Source organism: Argentina silus (assembly GCF_951799395.1).
Source record: "Argentina silus genome assembly, chromosome: 7".
Lineage (NCBI taxonomy): Eukaryota > Metazoa > Chordata > Actinopteri > Argentiniformes > Argentinidae > Argentina > Argentina silus.
The window spans coordinates 780,001-803,037 of record NC_139661.1 but is presented as its reverse complement, the minus strand read 5'-3'; the positions used below and the strand labels follow the sequence as shown (position 1 = coordinate 803,037).

At 42.9% G+C, this 23,037-nt stretch overlaps 1 protein-coding gene across 1 annotated transcript in view; it reads left to right on the top strand.

Annotated features, from left to right (window-relative positions):
- Positions 1 to 927: 927 nt before the first annotated feature.
- Positions 928 to 23,037, top strand: part of LOC310806908 (transducin-like enhancer protein 4) — a gene marked incomplete at its 5' end in the record, with an annotated part of 54,195 nt that continues 32,085 nt past the window's right edge. The window contains 4 exons of the mRNA XM_083673191.1: positions 928 to 972; positions 1,671 to 1,768; positions 13,520 to 13,583; positions 13,817 to 13,861. Coding sequence (XP_083529317.1) covers positions 928 to 972; positions 1,671 to 1,768; positions 13,520 to 13,583; positions 13,817 to 13,861 — 252 coding nt within the window. The remainder of the gene's footprint in view (positions 973 to 1,670; positions 1,769 to 13,519; positions 13,584 to 13,816; positions 13,862 to 23,037) is intronic.

The window sequence follows — 23,037 nt, the reverse complement described above, 5'->3', positions numbered from 1 at the left end:
TCCAACGACCATTGGACACATTCTAACAGTGAATTAAGTACCCACGTGGGGAGCCTGGAATAATCTCCTCCTGTTGGAGCTGATTGGATAAGATGCAGATGATTGACACTAGAAAGAGGCGCGCACCGTTCTCTTTACTAATACGATTGGCTCTCTTTAATTATTGCTCCTCCTCTGATCCGCCCGACCTCTGCTCTGAAATACGTGGAGACATGAAATTGTAGTTCTTATGAACGGTATACATCTACTTATTGTTATCGTCTGTTATGTGGATTGGAACTACACATCCCAGAGACATGAGAGAGTAGTGCGTTTCGTTGTTATGAATATATAATTACTCCTTTACGACTGGTTGCTTCTAAATTTGGTCTCATACAAGGTGATTGTCGGTGGCGGACCGGGATATGAACGGGATTTTAAACCTTCGGAAATAACCTCTTACCGATTTGGATAGGGTGCTCCAAAGGCTACACACACAACCAGTTATTCTACTACGGGCTGAAAGACAGTTTTACCAGATACCATTGAACAGAAGATGAAAACAAGACATGGAGCATAATGAAGATGTAAGGTGCCGAAAGTAATCATTTTAGGTAAGGCTACCTGGTGAGAGAGGATGTGTTATTGAACCGACAGAGATGTCTTAGGTCTGAACCACACGGGATTGTACAGCACAACAGATGACATTGTTGCCCTTGTGCAGGGAAAACAGAAAGAAGATAAGCACCTGCAGTGAATGGACTTCTGAGTGAAATATAATGTCATCACACCAAAGATTTTGACATTTCTCCATGGTAATCAGAGGAAACGGCACTTAGCCCGTTATCTGGCTGCTGACAGACAGACGCACACGGGACAGATCTGGTTTCTTTTTGGTGCTTTTACCTTTTTTTGTGTTTCGGTGGATGAACTTTACAATCCATTTTAATGATTCGAGATCTGAGCAAGATGTACCCCCAGGCACGGCATCCGGTAAGTATGTGACAACAACAAAGCCCGACATCGCCGTGCGTGTGATGCCACCTCAGTTTGGATCAGTTTTCCGTGCCGTCGCGCGCCCGGACAATCGCAGTCATTGTGAAGTGTGTGTGTGTGTGTGTGTGTGTGTGTGTGTGTGTGTGTGTGTGTGTGTGTGTGTGTGTGTGTGTGTGTGTGTGTGTGTGTGTGTGTGTGTGTGTGTGTGTGAAAGAAAGAGAGAGTGTGTGTGAGAGAGAAATAGAGAACGAAAGTGTGACTGGGGGAATAGAAGAGTGGAAATGAGAGACACTAAGAGTGAATTAGCGGACCCCCTCGCTATCGGAGTTATTTCCACGGGTCAATTCTCTCCCCGATGGAGCCAAATAGTGTCAGTTTCACATAAGCGCCTTACTTATCCAATGACTTGTTTAACGTTGTTGTGTGGTTTGATGATATTACACCGATATAGCTTGGGTGCTCATCTTTCATGAACACCCAGACAAAATAATGTTATCTACAATCACACAAGAACACATAAATGCGATATGGGACTATTTTATTGTGTGCATCAAACCAGATCATGCAGATGGAGCAGTTATACAGAATGTATTTGAATTGGGACAAGCGAATTGCAATTCACTTAAAAAGCGATGTACTTGATGTGCACTTATCAGAGGTTATCATTGTTTTGTTTGGTGCCATCTTGCTACCAGGGACCCCACCAGCCTGCTCAGCCGTTCAAGTTCACCATCACAGAGTCCTGTGACCGCATCAAGGAGGAGTTCCAGTTCCTCCAGGCACAGTATCACAGGTACAGATGTTCAAATATGTTTAATATCTCATTCTCTCCTTGTACATGACTGGATTTCCATGTATTATTTCTATTGGTGCAGATAAACTCTACTATGACTGGATTAGTGAAAGCTGTGTAGTGGAACCCTTGATTTAACAAAAATAACTGCAAAATGGTTGGCAGCAGAGTTACCAGTAGATTGCAGTAAAATTATGGTACAATACCATAAATGCAATTACATGGAAAACCTGTAAGTAAAAAATAATGTTCAGTAGTTAAATAAGGTTAATTCTCGTTCATTTACTGGTATTGACTCTGATTTCACATAGGAATTCACTGCAATTAGACAGCATAAACATTTATGTAATGGATGATTCTATGTAATTTCACAGAACTCATTGTGTACATGTTTAAACTTAATATAGTTATTACGATTCCCTACTGGGAAGTGGTCTTTATTTTGGTTTAACACTTAAGCTGTTATAGAGAGTTCACTTTTTTGATCTGGCTCCACCAATAGATGGCTTGCTAACACTTCAAGACACTGACACTATTCAGATATGTATGACCTTCTGCAGCAATTTCAAAGATTTAAAAGTGGAGGGCCCCACCAATAGATGTGCATACACTTCATGATAATGGGTAGAGGGCTGACCACCTCAACAAAAAACATGCATTAACATGAGCACAGGTGTAATACAGTAAGAATCAAACAAAAAACAACATCACAGGTATATTGGTTAGGGAGATAATGCAACACAAATAACAGAAATTCCCCATTACACACAATCCCCTTACAACAGGTGGGAGCAGTGTTGTTGTTTTCCATGAAAAACTAAATGTGCGACTATTTAAACAGGTCGAATTGTCTTAAATAAACAGCAAATGTGATTTAGTTGTTAGTATTGGTTATTGTTGTTCATTTAATAGGAATGTTTTAGATGTATCTAAAGGTGTATTTCTGTACTTTTGCTGGCATTTTCTAAGAGTAAAATATTGCAGTAATTTTCTGTCAAATTAAGGGTTAGGGTTAGTTTTTTTTTTTATAGTTTATCCAGTAGGATTTGTAATATCTTTAAAAAAAAGGATAAATCTAGTTTTGAAGTATGATATTTAAACATCACACTCATTCACTATAGGCACATCTAGCCAAATAACATCCTCCTGTATGCAGTTAAAATAAGAATGACCCCGCCAAGACAGTTTGTAATCAAATCCGTCTTTCACTGACTGATGTTTCGTCGGGTGGTTGTCCCCTTTGATGGGGATCAAGCTTGCCAAATTTCTCTTGCAAAATAATTTAATAGCAAGTCATGGGAATTAGCTCCCTTAGCTCGCTTCAAAGTATACCCCTCGAGTACTTGAAAAGTGCTTTTATTTATTATGCAAGGCACATTTGGCTAGCTTGTTGCCCGTCAAATGGAGCAATCACATGATGAACCATCAGTCAGTGAAAGAAGGATTTTATCGCAAACTGTGTCTTGGTGGGGTCATTTTTATTTCAATACATGACAAAGTCTCCGACTCCCTCTGTCCATAGGACTGCATAGAGGAGGGTTTTTTTCTTGAGTGAATGCTTACCATCTTTCAATTTAGATTTTTACATGGAAAAACATTTAATTTCCATAAGAGACACAGTTCACTAATGTGTGTAACATCTGAAATTGGGGCTCGAGCTCCACCTTGGGCTGGTAAAACCACATTAGATTGAGCCTTTAGTCTTTCATATCAGATTCATAAACATAAGACACAGCAGCTGTGGGAAGACACTAAATTGAACCCAACTAAATTAAACATTTTGGGGGGGATTGAGGGTGGGAAACGGTCGTGTGAGGAGGTATTTGACTCACCCAAATAATAGAGGGAGAGAAAGAAATTGGGAGAACAAATGAATTTCTCTCCAGGTGGCTCTGCAATAAGTGATGGGTAAAGCGTTAGTTCAAGTACCATGGGTAAATACTTCCTACAGGTAAATCCTCCCCCTGTATTCCTCACTCTTCTAGTGCAAGTGCCGTGAAATGCTCTTTACCCAATGCGATGAAGCGTGAATGCATTGCATGAGGCAGAACCGTCAGTAGATGAGACCAGTGATTACTCTGCTGGCCAGCTTGTGAGGAGTCACCTCAAGTGAATATCATCCAATCAGTTTGAGATTAAACATTTGCCCGGTCTGGCATCCAATCGGTTTGTATGAATTAGTTGGCATTCAAACCTGATTTCTGTTGCGGTGCGATGTTGTCTGGTATGTTAGCTGGTGCTGTCCAATTTCTCCTTTGAGAAATCTACAGTTTTGAAAAAGATGATTGAGAATATATACTGTAGATTCAGAAGAATAGATAGATTCAGAAGTACTTACTGTGTTGTAGGATTGCAGATCTTAAGTACATGAAATGCCACTGGCAGCTGGTCATTTCTGACAAACAGGTAGATATTTTGGGCTCTAATTAGTTCAAATCAGGTTCACCAGTGTATGTCTGTCACAAAGAAAGAACAATTAGAAATAATAAAAGAGGAACTCCAGCAGCAAAAAAAAGTTACTGCTTTAGGAAACGACTTTTCGACTCGAAGAAAATAAATAACCAATAAGAAGCTCTACGCAAATAACTTTGTCATAAGTTCAGCTTTTCAAAGATCGCATTAATGCTGCATAACATTTAGGGGATAGTTTGTGTGACCTTTCACTGAGCCAAATGGGGCTTGCTCATACTTGTGGAGGTAAATCAAACAGCTTATGGTTACCTCATAGTTCACCGCATTTCCAAATACCTTAAATATTATTGTGCTGCCATGAACTCACATTATCTGTCCCTTCACAAGACAACACAATCCCACTCAACCGGCAAATGATTTAATGTCTGCTTTGGGTGTTACTGTACCATTTGAACTGAAGCTTGCCTACCCTGGTTGTTACTCTACCAGTTTAACTGAAGTTTGCCTGATGTGGAGGAAAAACCCTCCAAACTTGAGTTCTTCTTGGTTAGTCACAATCTAGCATACTACATATTCTGTAATCAAGAAACCAAAGTTAATTTTGAACTCAATTATTATGCCAAGTTGACAGGAACTTTTCAATACACCAAAATCATATGCACAGAGAGAGAGATACTCTACACACGACACAGGGCAGAGAAAAATTCAAAGATCTCCTCTGTAGACAGCCTTTTTATTCCCAAATCACCTCTTTGTTCCCAACTTTTACCCTCTCAATCTTTAAACCAGATGTCACCTTTTGCCTCTCCATATACTCAGAGGATGTAACTTTTCACCTCTCCATATACAAATCATAGGTACCTTTCACCCCTACATATGCTCAGGAATGTGTTATTGCAACAACAGTAGCCAGGAAAAGTCAAGAGTCTCAAGTCAAAATTTCACTATACATATGTATGTATAAAGGTCAAATGATCAGTATCCAATATATCCTATTATTAATTGAAAGTATGAATATAGCATTAATAATCAGATGATCAATTACCACAATCTTCGACATTCCCCCCTTCGAGACTTACTAGTCTCGTAACATAACCTACGTTGTGTTCAAAACCTTCAAAAAGGGGAGTACTCCCAACAAACAATACATCATTGATCTCCTTTGAATAACTAAAGGCACTTCTAGATAAATATCATGAGAAGACCACGCAAAAATATACGTAAGTAATTTGATTATCACATAAAGATATAAGTAATTAACATGATTGCAGGGAGGGACGAAAAACCTATGCCTTTCTAAACTGTAATGACTGTAGTACGCAGGCAGAGGACTCAACTGCACATCTTGGAGACAACTTAAATCCAAAAGAATAGTCTTTAATTCCAAAAAGCAGGATTCGGTACACATGTAGGCAGTCAATGAGTAGGCAGATAATCCAGTAAGGGGTAGGCAAAAAGGCAAAGCTAGAAAACCAATCGTGGATCAAAAACCAGAAATACTTAACACTAGGAAAATTGCTGGGACATATGACACAAAGGTACAAAGACGAACTGGCACAGACAGGGGAACACACAGACTAAATACACCGGGAAAGATGATGAGGGACAGGTGAAACCAATCAGGGCGGGGTAGACAATTGCACAGGCGGGAAACACACAAGGGCAGGTAGCGAAGTGTCTGAAATGAGAGACAAGGTGAGTAACACAAAAATAAACAGAAAACAATAAATGAATAACATGAAACAAAGACAAACATAAACTAAGGAACAGGACGAGACGTTACATAAACACTTTGATTGTTTGCCAGGAAAATTCCCCTGCGTTTCCCCTGTGGTTCTCATACCAACCAGCCAATCCTGAGCAACCACACATTTTAGTCTGCAATCGGGCACTTTCTTTAATTTCTTTACTATTATTTAATCATTCATCACATACATTTCAAATCTCACTGTTTTAATATCATGATAAACAGGAACTTAAGGCTCCTTAAATGTGGTTGCATCACAGTTAAACATTTAATCTTTTATTCAGTTCCTGAATAAGTTCCTTCCCCCAAAATCTTCCCTATACTTATGTTTGTGGATTTACCTTACTTAGGGAAAACCTATTGTGGAGTTGCATCTCAGGAGCGTCAATGCGCACGCTCCCTTCGATGACTCATTCACCTATTGTCAGTTTTGTAGTTCAACTAGGTGTAATTCAACTACATGTATGTCTATGTCAGTAAGCCCTATATCAGCATATATCATTTTATGGTGTCTTGTGAATAAACCTATAGAAGAGGCGCACTTCAGGACGTGCTATTCACCTGGTTCCTGAGTGGTAGATGATGGCCTATTGATGAGTCAGGAATTTACTCACTGAATATCTTTGTTGTTGTTTTCAAACATGTAGTCTTCTATCATACAGTTAGTTTTATGAACTAAGTCAAAGTCACCGTCATCCTCAGGACTTTCTACTGATAATAATGGCATTGTCACACCACCTTCCCCTGGCATTACGTTTCCTACCCATTTTAGTAGCATAGCCTTCACACAAGTCAACATCATGGTGCAGAAGCAAAACATTATTCTTAATATTATCGTTGTCTCTGTACTTGTACTCTGCACAATGACAATAAAGTTGAATCTAACCTAATCTAATCTAATCTAATCTAATCTCATGACAGAGGCACCAACATCTGGACTAACATTGCTCCCCAGGGTGCAAGTTTATCGGTTAACCATTTGGTTGCGGAAGATCCTGCATCTTTTGATGGACCAAATGCGTCCCTTATGTGTTCTAGGGCTGTAATCACGTTGGTCATATTGTCAGTAGAATATGTTGTCAGGTATTAATGTGTAACAGGCTTCACCTGTCAAATTTAACGTATTGCATAACCCCCCTTGTTTCGCCAAAATATAGTCAAGAGCCATTTCATGTTTTAATAGAGTTAACCTATGACCCCTGTCAGTTTTTGACAGAAAATTCTTTGATCGTTTCCTTAGCAAAACCCTGTATGGTATATGTGATGTTATCTATGTGATCGGCTAAAAATGTCACTTCGTACCACAGGAATAAACCAAGGCCCCATTTTTCCCTGATGGATATCCTCAAATGGTATGATTCAATTGTAGTAAATTCGGCCATTGCTCTCTTCCTTTGACCTCCATGAGTGTGACTAGGTTCTAATCCTTGTTGTACTGTCACAACGTCATAGGGAAGTCTCAATATTGCCATATAGTAACACCCAGTCCATCTATGAGGTAAATATAAGTATGCGTTATCCCTGCAAACCTACCAATTATCTTTAAAATTAGCTAATGACACATTTGCAGGTAGTGTGCTATTTGTTACCTTTAGGCTTACAATACGACACTCTTGGGTTGTAAACTTTACTTCATATTCCCTATTTGCCATACCACCTTTGGTTATGTGAAATTGCATCGTATAGTGCTTGCACTCATATATCCCTAAAAACATCTCACCTGCGTTATCTTTGCCTGTTCGTTTTGGAACAATAACAATTTGGCACTTTTATCGATTTCATCCCAATTGCATCAGGTAACTTATTTGCCATAGTAGGTATATCAGATAGATCCATGTATGTTTCTCAGCCAATCACACTTCCGTGAGGGCTTGAATGAACGTACTGAGGAGGCTAACGAAGGGTCATGTTCTCTACGCTGGTGATAATATAGCCATGATATTGCATTGTATTGACATTCAGGGTCAACAGATATGGGTATGGTTTCTGTAATTGCAGGCCATGAACTGGGGAACGGAACTCTCACTATGCATGGACAACCATTATTACTTGCTGTTCTTACGTAATGTGTCAGCTGTTGATACCACATATTTTGACTTGCCTATGGATCTGCAATATTTAATACAGAGGCATCAAAACCAAAAGCCTTCCAGTCTGTATCTCTTTTCTGTCGTATGGGTGTGTATTCAGTAAAGTCAGTCTCAGTCTTGGTCAGTTGTATGTGGCGGGGTAGGGGTGTAGTTTGGTCTCCTATCAATGTAATTGTTGCTATTGTCAGACCTACTACTATCAGCCACAAGAGCCATCTGTGGTCCCACCTTTGGTGCCTTTCACCTTGTGGCAGTGGTTCAGGTGAATCCATGGACCCACTTCCTTCACCTTCACCTTCCACCTGCTGTGGGGATGCTTAGGATCACCCTGAATGGGCCCCTCTGCCGAGGTTCCTTTCATTTCCATTTGAACACCTTCACATACACCAGGTCTCCGGGGAACACCTGTTTCTCCTGGTGCTCTGCTGGTGGACCTTGCGCCTGTTGTACCTGTGAATACACAGATCTCACAGCTTAGACCTTTCAAATACTCATCCATCTTTTAAATGAGTTTCTCTACTTCTACTGTTCCTCATAGCCATAAGAGCTAACGGTAAACAAGTAACCCAATCCTGTCCTGTCTCTTTGCATGTTTTGGCCAATTTCTGTTTCAGAATTCCGTTACATCTCTCAAACAAACCAGCCGATTGCGGGTGGTGAGCTGTACTGAATTTCTGATTGATTTCTGGAATATTACAAACTTCTTTGATCATGGTTGCTGTAAAATGAACACAGTTGTCACTGGACAGGTGTTGGCAAATGCCAAATCTGCAGAAAATTTCCCTCACCAAGGTTTTGACGACGGACTTGGTGTCTGTGTGGGCTGTCGGAAACGCTTCCACGCATCGAGACAATCAATCGATAATGACGAGGCAATAACATTTGCCTTGGTTTCGTTGACACATGTCAATATAATCCATACAAAGGTATGAAAATGGACTGATTGGAGGTGGCATTTTTCCAGGTTTGGTGGGAATTCCTTTTTTGACATTGTTCTCTTGACAAATTTGGCATTTGTAAATTAAATTTTGCACATGGTCTGTGACCTGGGGCATAAACCAATCAGCACATAATTTCTCCATCATAACCCCCCTAGCAGAGTGACACACACCGTGAGCCGCTCTGCAGAGACTAGGAATTAGACCACTTGGAGCCAATTAGACCAATTAGACCACAATTTTTCCTGTACTTGCCTGTCTCCAAAGGCCCATTTCGGGGTCCCGCTTTCAGCAAGCCCCATTGAACCCAGAGCAACCACCCGCAGAGAAGTTGCTTCCTGTGTTTCCAAGAGTTCAGTCAATGGAATGTCTTAAGTCTCAATTATTGGGCAGAAGTTTTCTGTGGGCACAAACGGACTTTCAGCATCTGCTTTTGTGGCGATATCAGCATACCTATTTCCAATGGATGCCACATCAGCGCCCTTAGTGTGAGCAGCACACTTCACCACTGCCAATGCTGTGGGTAATTTCAGTGCCTCCAACAATTCTCTTACTAATTGGGCATTTTTGATAGGAGTATCCTGCTGCAGTCAGGTAGTCCCTCGAGGCCCATATCCCTGCCCAACTACACACAACTCCACAGACATAAGCTGAGTCACAATAGATCGTCACTCGTTTACCCTTCCCCAGTGTACATGCACGTTGGAGTGCAACCAATTCCGCCATTTCAGCACTATAGTGTGGTGGTAATGCAAATCCCTCCCTCACTTCGTAAGTGTCCTTAGACGTCATTTTAATGACAGCATAGCCGGCTCTACGCTGGCCAGTGTCCAGATATCTTGAGGCTGAGCCATCAACAAAAAATGTTCTTTCAGGGTTAGGCAGGGGATTGTGATGCAGGTCAGGTCGGGCTTGCGATTCCATGTGCACTACTTCCTTGCATCGATGGGTAGTTCCATCATCTGCCGTGAGCAGTAGTTCAGCCAGGTTGACTATTGTGCATCTAGTAATGGTCAACTCAGGTCTGGACAGCAGGACCTCATAGCCACTTAACCTTCTCTGGGTAATAGATGATTTCCTACTACTTAACAACAAATTTACATCATGCGACACATATAACGTGGTTGCATCTCCAAGAGTCCAAGAGTGGCCTTTTTCTGTCTTTTTCCATCTCTGCAAACTGTAGAGGCATCATTTTCTTCTTGAGTTTGTCCCCTTCTTCTCTTTCTTTTTTCTTTCTTTCAGTATATTTCCTAGTGTGGTGGATAAGCATAGCTCTCTGCTTTGACCATTCTCCATCAGCCAGGTTCAATTCTTCTTCAAGGCGATTCTTGACTGGAGTGGGCAGACCCGTCAAGACTATCTGCCAAAACAATGCTTTAGTTGAGATGTTAGTCTCCCATGATTAGTCTCCCATCTGTTCTTCCCACAGGTCAGCTAGTCTGTTCAGATAGTCTTCTGGTTCTTGCCCTTCTTTCAGTTTAGTTACCATCAGTTTTGACAGGTCTGTATGAGTCGGGTACAGTTTTTTCAAGGCCTCCCATAGGGTGGGGCGATGAGTGTTGAATGGCACCGTCTCATGTTTTCCTGCTGTAGCCAAGTGTCCTATTTTGGCCAATCCAAAAATTTCCTTCATCCTATGGCCTACGCATCAGGTCCACATTTGTTTAATCTCCAATGACTAAAGTCAGATGACAAGTTTTTGACTCGAAAGCTCCTATCCAGGCCCTTGCACCACTTGTAAGCCTGGAAAGCTTAGAGTAGATTTGTTCCATGTCTCCACTTGACCATGGCACATACTTTGCTTGTGGCCCATTGGCACTTGGCATCATCAAGAGTGGGGCTATTATTGCTTCCTCCTTATTTTCTTCTGGGATCCTTTGTGTTGATCCCCAGGTTCCTTGGTGTCTGTCAAGTGATCTTCTGTTTCGATTTGATCTTCTTATAGTATGTACTGCATCCAACTGTGTCCGGACCTCCTCAGCCTTAGCAAGGTGTTTATGAATGAGTAGATCCAAAATGTTTCTCAGCTCTTCTGTCAGGGGTTGGGCTGTTGCCTTCTGTTGGTCTGCTTCTATCCATGTTCGAGTGCAGTCTAATCAGCAAGCTTCTAATTCCTTTTCATCCATTGCCACAGCTAGGGTATTCTCTATGTGTTCAAGGTTGACTGTATAACTACATCAGAGTAGATGTCTGCATAAAAAGCCTTTGAATCAATACTGCTGAATAGGAATGACGAATATCAAATGAATGAGAGATTGTCATCCAAGTCCATAACTCCAATCCTTTCAATACATCTATAATGACAATTATTTCAATAATCCACAAAAGCATATCAATTGAATACAGAGTAATAGTGAAAGAAAATAATTCATTTTAAAGAACATACTATCATTAAGCTTGAAGGAAGTGGAAAATGGTAGATATGATGTTTTGCAAGAAACAGGGAGACACACACACACGCTCGCTCCCTATCTTCTCTCTCTCACAAACACACACACACACACTCGACTTCCTTCTCACACACACAGCCTCTCTCTCACACACACAGACTCATGGCTGTATTCAAACAGCACTCAGCCACACACACCCCACACATACCTTAAACAGTGGGTGATCAATCCATGCTATAATTTGCAATGCATTAGATAATTTCCAACAAAACGGGAATGTCTTGTCCCTCCTGCACAGGTTTGTCCAGCCCACCAATAACTCTACTTATTTTTAAAATGGTTATTCTGGTCAACGGCTGAACGGGTTATTTAGTCCACCAATATCTAAGTCACGTATTCTGGTCAACGACTAAAAACAGGTACCTATACAAAAGTTCCTTTATCAGTTTCACTGATAATCAGGGACGTTGATTATCGTAAGTCAAAAAACTGGCCAACATCCAAGCATACGGCTTTGGTTCATTAGTAGCCTCACATTCGGCTACCTTAAATCAACAGCCAGCAACTACCTGCATCAATTCACTTATAGTTAGTTACCTTAAGTCAGTGACTAATGTTTATATATATATACACCAGCCCACTGGTAACATACATTTTGCACTTTTGGAACTTTTAATATCACAGTGCTAATAACCTTTTTTCATTCCATGGCCTTAAATACACTGAGTGACATCGTCACTCAGTCAAATGCACCACACAAGGGTCTCGACGGAGTGGGGGCAACAAACAGCTAATGGAGGCGTTTTATGAAAAAGGTGTCTCTTACCTTCTTTCCTATTTGTGCACTTTGTCACCCACACGCCGCCGGGATTCGATGGAAAAACCCTCCAAACTTGAGTTCTTCTTGGTTAGTCACAATCTAGCATACTACATATTATTATGCCAAGTTGACAGGAACCGAAATCATATGCACAGAGAGAGAGAAACTCTACACATGACACAGGGCAGAGAAAAATTCAAGGATCTCCTATGTAGGCAGCCTTTTTATTCCCAAATTACCTCTTTGTTCCCAACTTTTACTTTCATACTCAGAGGATGTAACTTTTCACCTCTCCATATACAAATCATAGGCACCTTTCACCCCAACATATGCTCAGGAATGTACAGTACCCAACAGTAGCCGGGAAAAGTCAACATGCCCCGCACTTCCTTTTCAGCTTCCATATTAAAGGAAATCAATATTAAAGGCCTAAATAGTGTACATTTACGAAACATAGAATTGTGGGTCCAAAATCAATCCACGGCCATGTTCTCAGAACATACCTTTTCAACTGGAAAGGCACATTTTTCACTGGGGTCGCTCTTTAATTTGCTCTTTAATTTGACATCTGACAGGTTGTGTATTGGTATGCAGTACAAGCTATGGAAGATTGATCCAGTGTAATGAAACTGAACAAATGCATTCCTTTGTGGTAAAGTTTCTGAATAGATCAAGCGATTCCATGTAATTGTCTCACATTGTGTATTGGTATCAGTGAGAATGGTTTACATGTTGAAATGATTTACCTCATTTTGTCAATTTGGGCGTCATTTTGTAGGTTATTGCCAAAGGACTGAATGGCATTACCTTGGGCTACGGCTGTCACATTGATTTGTCAATCATTGCACTGTATGTACTGAACCCAGAGGATGCACACAATTAATGCGTCCCAATACTACTAGGCGCCTTTACTTTTTTGTCCCCTTTGTTGTCTCTTGTCCTTCATAAGCATTGAGAGGTGAAGTGACTAGTTAGGGTTCCACCATATTGCTCTGGTCTATCAAGTACTGTCCAATCAACTGTTAAAGAAAAGGGACTAAATGGAGGGCTATTTTGGCACTTGCGTGTGTGGCTGACCTCACTGACTCTGCTCATCCCTTTATTTCTCTGTGTACCAACACAATTCAGCACATGAAACGTATGTTTCTATTTATGCTTTTTTGTGTTTTAATTTAGAAAAATTTAATTCCAGGTACCAGTTATGATTGCATAGGGAGTTAGGGACTGTTCTGTGCTTCTTACAGTAGTTGTGCTCTTTGGATATGTATACTGTATGGCCAGGCATCAGTGCAATATGTTTAATATATACAGTATATAGTGTGTGATTAAGTTTCTCTGCTTCTGTCCCCAGTCTAAAACTAGAGTGTGAGAAACTGGCGAGTGACAAGACTGAGATGCAGAGGCACTATGTCATGGTGAGTATCATCAAACGTTCTCGGTTGTCTGTGTGTGTGTGTGTGCGTGTGTGTGTGTGTGTGTGTGTGTGTGTGTGTGTGTGTGTGTGTGTGTGTGTGTGTGTGTGTGTGTGTGTGCGTGTGTGTATATTAGTTTTATCTGTCATGTTGCAATGAGATGCAATGTATTCCCCTTAGAGATGTGAAATGTAAACCAGTAAACGAGAATAATTTGTCAATCTTTACTTTCTCAGTACTATGAGATGTCATATGGACTCAACATTGAGATGCACAAGCAGGTAGGATACCAGAAACTGTTGCTTCAAATGTGGGTGAATGAACGTGAGTGTAGGCATGTATACACTCACTGAACACTTTATTAGGAACACTATACTAATACTGGGTAGAGCCTCCCTTTGCTCTTAAAACAGCCTCAGTTCTTCATGGTATTTATTCCACAATATGTTGGAAACATTCTTTGAGATTCTGGTCCATGATGACATGATTGCATCACGCAATTCCTGCAGATTTTTCCTGTGCACTTTCAAGCTATGAAACTCCCGTTTTACCGCATCCCAAAGGTGTTCTATTGGATTCACATCCAGTGACTGGGAAGACCACTGAAGAACACTGAACTTATTGTCATGTTCATGAAACCAGTTTGAGACGACTTTTACTTTGTAACATGGTGCATTATCATGCTGGAAGTAGCCATTAGAAGATGGGTCAATTGTGGCCATGAAGGGATGCACATGGTCAGCAACAATACTCAAATAGGCTGTGGCATTCAAGCGATTGATTGATATTAATGGGCGCAAAGTGTACCAAGAAAACATTCTCCGCACCATTACACCACCTCCACCATGAGAAGGTGTACAGGTGTTGCTAATAAAGTGTTCGATGAGTGTATGTGATATGAATGAATGGGTGCATGCCTAATGTGAGTGTTGATTGAATTTTTTAGAAAATAGTCTAGTTCCCCAAGACTCATAGAGAGCACCCATGAGTCTGGCAAACCATATGTGTTGAATGGCTATAGAGCAGTCAAATGTGGTTGGGCTTGAGTACTTGATTTTAAAATTCAAGTACTGATCAAATGTAAGTACTGTGTGTGTGACTTATTCATGCATATCGAATGACATATACCTTATACCTACACATGTCCTGGCTGATAGCGTGGTGATTAGGGGTCTAGATAAATGGACCACCACAGCGGCTGCTACTGTCACGGAGGTTAAATGAGCTTTAAATGGCTGCACTCTCAAAATCTCACAGGTCGTTAGCCTAGCCATCTGGCTAACCAGCCCTGGCCAGCTTGCTGACAGGCTTGGCTAACCAGCTACAGTCGTCCAGTCAATTAGAAACCATCGTTGCTGTTCAGCATTGCTAGGTTGTGTGTGTGTGTGTGTGTGTGTGTGTGTGTGTCTGTCTGTGCACGTGTGTGTGTGTTCTGCCTGTTCTGTCTGTGTGTTTGTGAAGAATGATAAGTGGTGAAGCGTCTGGTCTGTCCTCGTTAGTATGCTGGCTTTGTGTGGCCAGTTCTGTCAGATGAAATATGGAGTGTCTTTACTAGAAATTCCTCTGCCTCCCCTGGGCGGTTTTCCCTGTGTTTTAAGTGTGTGCGCGTGTGTGTGTGTGTGTGTGTGTGTGTGTGTGTGTGCGTGTGTGTGTGTGTATGCATGTGTGTGTGTGTGTTGGTTACCGTGTGTGTGTGTGTGTGTGTGTGTGTGTTTCTGCTGTCTTGGCTGCAATGTTTTAGGAGGTGATGATGGACATGAGTGGCTCATTGAACAGACGCTAGGATGCAGGAGGGGTGGAGGGGGGACGAGGCGATGGAGGGATGGAGGAATGGAGGGATGTATAGGAGGAAAGCCCACTAAGGAGGGTGGCCTCCGGTACCATGCAGATTGCCAATACTGCTTGTTTAGCATTTTCTGGGGCAATGGGCCAATTGATTTTTGACTCCTCTCTGTTTTATTTACACAGAAAGGCTCTATTGCGTGGGAGTGAAATGTACCGCCACTCGTTAAAGAGAAAATGACCCACAGAAGAGAGGGGTATGGACAGTTGATAGGAGGGGAGGGACAAAAGCAGAGTTGAGCTGAGTTATGATAGAAAAGTGAATCAATCACCAATTAGTGAGGTGGAGAACGAAAGGAAATAGAGAGAGACATGGGGAAAAGAGATGGGAGAACATAAGAGGGCATGCGCTATATATAATTCTGGCAAAACAAGGAGTCAATGTACTGCATTTGTTTTGATGAAAGTATGCTGCCGATCAGGGTTACAATGACACATCTCTGGGGTCCCTGACCACCCTTTGAAGTTACCAATGTAGGTAATTGTGACTTTTTACACAAATATTGGGAGGAGTGGAACGTTGGACTTCTTTAGCCAGTTAGAAACGATGAAGTGGTCGTGCATCTGTTTCTTCACGCCTGAATTCCATGGATACATTTGGATAGTGACTTCCTACCAAGGCGGGCGGTGGCAATGGGCAGGGGTGGGCTCAGCCCACCCAAATGTGTGTCTTGCCCACCCAATCACACAGTACCGTTTCTAACTTCTGATTGGGTGGGCAGCCTACAGCCCACCTCTAAAGTCGCTCACTGCCCACCCCCTCTTCTCGTCATGTTCAGGCACAAAGACACAGAGCTCTGAAGCAGACCCGTCCGCTGCACAAAGTGTCTCTTGGAGCAAGCCAAGGGGGAGGGGTGTTGCTATGACAACTATGAACTCTGATGGCTCAGATTGCACACACACACAGGTAATGGCAAAGCAAGTAAAAGCTCACACACGATCCCACTGCTCGTGAAAAATCACACACTCAAACGCTTAACCTGCTCTAACTTGTGTATGGATTGGAACAAATGAGTGTTCTAAATGTTAGTTAAACTTTTGTTTATTACACTTATTTTTGTCATATACAAAAACAGTAATCTTAGAGAGAGATGCTTTGCACCAGATTTAGCTACTAGCGAATTTCCATCAACAGTCCATTTGCATCAACTCAAATTTATTCGATGAAGGGAGAAGGACAGACTGAGGAGAATGATCTGGGTCTGCCAGATCCCTAACCAAAGTCCCACCCCCAGAGAATAGTTCCCAATTGGTGATTACTATTGTTCCACATACTAACAGATACCACACGGTGACTTTTCCCATGAAGTTTACCCATTATCTCAGTTCATGAATGCTGTGCTGCTAGCGAAAGCTCATAGTTTGACCAACATTACATTACATTCATTTACTTTATTCAAAGCTACTTACAACACTTGCTGTGCAATGTATCGTTTTTTAAGCCTAGAAGCAAGCCTAGTGCTGCCTCTGCCTCTCGCGATGCTGCTGCTAGTGGCTCCGGCTACTGCTCCTGTACCCTCCACAAGCACTGCCCCAAAGCAGTTCCCTCTCTCGGCTGCCTCAGCCCCACCTCACACGGTTAGCGACTTGAATGGTGATGCACCATTCCAGCCAATATTAGCTAGCTACCTAAAACGTGCATTCGGTGCTATATTACAATAATTCAATCCTGCCTGGTACCACACACGACCATGGCTGCAACACTCTGTTCTGTGGGATGCATGCTTTTGTTTCCCCTGTCAAAAATATGCCAATGACAGGGATGTTGTTTTTACCTCGCATGGTTTTAACAACTGGAAAGCGGCACTCAAGCGTGACAGGGGGTTACAGAAGCAGGCATCCAGCCACAGTCATGTACAGGCTGCAGCCCCCTGGTCTGAGCACAAATGCAGAGAGGCAACAGGGGAAACCATCGACTGTATGCTGGTAGGTAAAACACAGTTTAAAAAGAACCAATATTATGTCAAGAGGATTGGTGGTGTTTCTGTGTGTGAACGAGTTAGGGCTCTGTGGAACAACAGAAACCTTAAAGCGTGACCACCAGCACTGTAATGACTGTAGTACGCAGGACTGCACGACTCGGAGACAAAAACTTAAATCCAAAAGAATAGTTTTTAATTCCAAAAAGCAGGGTTCGGTACACAGGTAGGCAGTCAATAAGTAGGCAGATAATCCAGTAAGGGGTAGGCAAAAAGGCAAAGTCAGAAAACCAATCGTGGATCAAAAACCAGGAATACTTAACACTAGGAAAATTGTTGGGACGTACGACACAAAGGTACAAAGATGAACTGGCACTGAGACAGGGGAACACACAGATTAAATACAGGGAAGGATGATGAGGGACAGGTGAAACCAATCAGGGTGGGGTAGACAATCAAACAGGTGGGAAACACACAAGGGCAGGTAGCGAAGTGTCTGAAATGAGAGACAAGGTGAGTAACACAAAAATAAACAGGAAAAAATAAATGAATAACATGAAACAAAGACATACATAAACTAAGGAACAGGACGAGACATCACAGGTCCGTGGGGCACAGCGGGGCTGCTAACCATAGATGGACTGGAAGGGGGAGAGAAGCAGAAGGAGAACCCTGCAGGGTGTTGTGGGCATCCTAGACCCAGATGAGGTGCTTGCTCCAGGTGGCTGAGTTCTGGGATATGAGACACCGTAGGCAGGTCTCCAGCTCCTGGTTGAGCCGCTCGCTCTGGCCATTGGACTGGGGGTGGTACCCGGAGGAGAGACTGACGGTGGCACTGAGAAGAGAGCAGAACGCCTTCAAGAATCGAGAGATGAATTGCAGCCCCCGATCTGATACCACATCTCTAGGGAATCCATGTATACGGAAAACATGAAACAGTGCCTCCATCGTCTTCTTGGCGGACGGCAATTTAGACAGGGGGATGAAGTGCACCATTTTAGAAAATCTGTCCACCACCGTCAGAATGGTGGTGTTACCTTCCGAGCGAGGTAACCCTGTGACAAAGTCCAGAGAGATGTCAGATCAGGGGCAATGAGGCACAGGAAGCGGGCGCAGGAGACCAGGGCATCGGGAGACCTTGTTCCGGGTGCACACAGGACAGGCAGCCCCATATTCCCCAACCTCTCCATGGATGGCCACCAGAAACGTTGCTTGACAACGAAGAGAGTCCGCCATACTCCAGGGTGACAGGAGAGAAAGGAGATGTGAGCCCAACCGTCCGGTACTTGAATGTTGGCACGAGAGAGTTTCCGGGAGAGGAAGGTGCAGGGATGGAGCTTGTTGTCCTCTCGTTAGGACAGCCCCAATTGCTACATCCGAGGCATCCACTTCCACAATGAACTGCTGCCGAGTATCTGGGATAGAGAGGACGGTGCCGAGGGAAAGCTTTCCCTCAGGCTCCGGAAAGCCTGGGGAGACCACTGGAAACTGACAGACGAAGAGGTGAGGGCATGCAACGGAACGGCAACAGTGCTAGCTTGTGACTGGTAGGCGTGGGCCACTCAGCAACCTCACTGACCTTGACGGGATCCATCTGGATGTTGTCCCCTGAGATGATGAATCCCAGGAAAGCAACGGTGGGGACATGGAACTCGCAGTTCACCTTCACAAGCTGGTTATTGAGCTGGTTATCGAGGAGGCGCTGAAGAACCTGATGGACGTGTTGGACATGAGTCTCCTCGTCAGGGGAGAACATGAGGATATCATCCAGGTAGATAAAGACAAACTGGTTCAACATGTCTTGGAGAACGTCTTTCACCAGAGCCTGGAACACAACTGGAGCATTAGTGAGTCCAAAAGGCATAACCAGGTATTCATAGTGGCCACTAGGAGTATTGAAGGCCGTCTTCCACTCGTCCCCCTCCCTTATCCTAACGAAATGCATTTCGGAGATCGAGCTTAGTGAAGATCTTAGCCTCTAGTAAAAGTTCAAATGGTGATGAGATAAGAGGGAGGGGGTACCTGTTCTTAATGGTAATGTCATTCAGGCGCCAGTAGTTGATGCAGTGACGAAGTGTCTTATCCTTCTTGTCGACTGTTACGACCCTAGCTCGTTAGGGAAAAGAGAAGCAACATAAACCCGATGGTGTGGGTAAAATTAAAGTTATTCATTAACAGGGAAATTGAAATGTCTTTAGATCCCCAAACTACAACAAAAAGGAGGCAAATTCCCTATGGGCGCAGGGGAAATCAAAGAAACAAATAAACAATGATCACAAAAGAAAACTGGACTCCAAAAAGAGTGAGTCCCTGCTCCTATCTGAGCTAAAATAAAAGTAAATACCAATAAACCGAAACCTCACTAACTAAACAACAATCTCAAACAAAAGTACATAAACCCACAGTCGCCCCTAGCCCTAGTGTTTCTAACATTAACAAACTACGTGACAAGGTGAAGTTATGTGAATCAGTGACTAATAATAATAAAGTAAAATACTGTTACCTGTTCCTCAATCTAAACCTCCTCAGAATCACACACACACAGCAACCAATATCCCTAAATGGATAATCACTAATACACTAAACAAGATGCCAATCGAACAAATACACGCAAGGTGGTGAGCTAGCACAGCTCCAGAACAGTGACTCAGTAGGCTTTTTATAGTCCATGTGGCTTAGGCTGACTGGTGGAATGGATTGATCAACCAGGAAGTGGGCGGAGCCTTCGGACCATGGACCATATGGAGCCTACTGCACAACATTCAGGAAACAAACACAGAACCGGGCGGAGTGTAGCTGCGACCGTCACATCGACGAAGAAGAAACCAGCACCAGCAGGAGAAGAGGATGGGCAAATGATACCGGCAGCAAGGGAAAAGTCAATGTATTCCTTCATAGCCTCCCTCTCAGGGGCCGACAAGGAATAGAGACGCCCTCTGGGAGGAGAAGATCCTGGGAGCAAGTCTATAGTGCAGTCGTAGGACTGATGAGGAGGCAGAGAGGTAGCACAGGTTTTACTGAATACCTCTTTGAGGTCGAGGTAACAGGAGGGAACACTAGAAAGATCAGGGAAGTCCGATGAAACCAAGGAGCATGAGGGGACAGGAGACCTAGTAGGCTCCGGAGGCTCCGGAGGTACAGAGACCAGAGGTCGAGGAGACACTGAAGCAGGTGCAGATGGAAGGCAGAAGAGTGAACATCCCTCGCCCCAACCCATAACCTCCCCAGTGGACCAGTTTATGTGAGGGTTATGCTTGGAGAGCCAGGGGTAACCCAAAATGAAAGGCTGTAAAGGAGAGTTGAAAAGATAATCAGAAACTCAGTGTGGTTATTGGTGATGATTAATTGAATCGGTTGAGTGCGGTGAGTGACTCTACACAGTAGGTGACCATACACTACTCTCTAGTTCCCTGTATAACTTCTTCTGTCACCACTATGTGTCAGAAAAGTATGATGCTCCTTGTCTCAAAAGACTGCTTGAAATTCACTGGACAAGCCATTATGATGTGACAAGGTGCATTGTTGAGAATGAAGGCCGTCTTCTCGAGATCTCAGAGGATGATGACACCACAGTTGATTTGTGCACAGAGGCATCAGGCCAGTTAATTAAAATTAAGAGGCATCATTTCCTTGAGATAGGAAAATTCGTAGTGTGGATGCTTGGTGTCTTGAAACCAGCGAATGCAATTCTACATTCTCAGTTTGTGGATATGTGTACTGCTTGTGAGGTTGTTGGTGCATTACTGGAGTACTTAAAAGACATCCATAAAGATGATTGCTGGACAGAGCTTTCTCAGGCACCTGCTGGGGATGATTCACATCTTCCAGAGAAGGAGAACATTGAGTAAACACCTCTGTGAAAGTGTTGTGCTCTCAACTGTGGGTCATACAGATTCTGATGATCCCACCATCACCCCCTGTCAGTCTCTGAAAAGATGCCTGCTCAACATCCTTGACAGGGCCATTTCAGAAATGGAAAACAGATTTTCCAAGAAGAATGTAGACCTAATGACAGCCATATCCAGTCTTGTACCCAAATCTAGTGCACTTCTAGATCCACCTTTTTGTGCCCTCTGCATGTGCTTGCTTGCACTGCAGCAGACGATGAGAGTCTGAAAAATGTAATTCTTGTTGCAAAAACAATGTTGATCAAGAAATGTCCAAATGAAACAGACCTGTCCACTGTGTGTAAACACCTGCAGGAGTATAAGGAAGCTTTTCCTGTGTTGCATAAATTGTATGTAACTGGTGTGTCTTTGGTGTGTCTTCAGCATCATGTGAGAGTTCCTTCCCCATGTCATGATTCCTAACCCCCTGTTGCCACACCATGTTACATGAAAGAAAGAGGAATTTGGTGATCTTGGCCCATGAGAATTTAATAACAAATACCTTAGACATGGATGAATTTGTTAGAATTTTTGCCAAGAGAAACAGGAGACTGATGTTGTAGATAGATAGATAGATAGATAGATAGATAGATAGATAGATAGATAGATAGATAAAAAGAAATATAGAAATTGATATATGACTGATATACTGTACATATACCTTCAGGCTACTAGTCCGCTTCTCTAACCTCTGGGCTACCTACCGCCCAAGTTGCCCTCCTATTATTTCTACCAGCTCACCCTAATATAGCAGGCTAAAACCGGCTCCTACATATTTGCTTTTGTTCGTTTTCTGATGGAGGCCGGGGACTTAGTTGACAATTTGGGTCCCAGCTTTGGGGGTATGCAATATCCTAGTAGTATCGATGGCCGACATTGGCGCTTACCATAATGACATAATGGACTAAAACTGTACTAAGAACTGTGATTCATGGATCAAACAACTTAGTCCAAATACTGCGCTGACCTCTCTTCAACCCCTTTCTGACTCATTAGACGCTTCCCTGTGAGAGGCTAAAGACGGCTCCGCTAGTTCACAAAGCCCTGCATAATGTAGCACAGCACTGCCTTATAAAACACATCAACAGGAACTCAGAGTGTGGCTCATCAGCCCCATCAGCAGAATGCGGAGAGAGTGAGTGTGTGAGTGTGAGTGTGTGTGCGTTGTTAGGCTGCAAACTAAGCTGACACATCTACCAGGACGTGCATGGAGGGTATTGTCGGTTAGTTGGGAGTGTGTGTGTGTGTGTGTGTGTGTGTGTGTGTGTGTGTGTGTGTGTGTGTGTGTGTGTGTGTGTGCCTGGTATGTAGAGGGTGGGATTGGAACTTCCCAATTTCTACTGGGCACCAAGGGATGACCTGTTGAAGGTCCCAGGTGGGACGGAGAGAGGGAGAGAGAAAGGTGGAGAGTGACGTCTGACTTCTGTAAACATCAGATGAAAACATTCAAAGTGGGTGCATGTGTGTGCATACAAGAGTGGTGTGTTTGTTTGTGTGTATGCCGGGATTCCTCTGTGTGTATGGCATGTTACTCTGAGGTCTTCTTCTGTTATATCGACTGTCTATCCATTTCAAAACCTTCTCCCTGGGTATCTCATCACCTCTTTAAGGCCAGATATAGTTACTCTGGATCTGCACCTGTTTTCTTTTTATAATAGAGGAAGTCTAATTTAGAAGAGACCAAGTTCTCACTCCATTTCTCGCCATCATCCCCTATCGCATCCCTCTGGGTGTGTATATCACTAACATTGTAGGGCTTCATTCCAATTCAGTGAATTCAGGAGAAGAATTCAAATTCAAGAATTGATA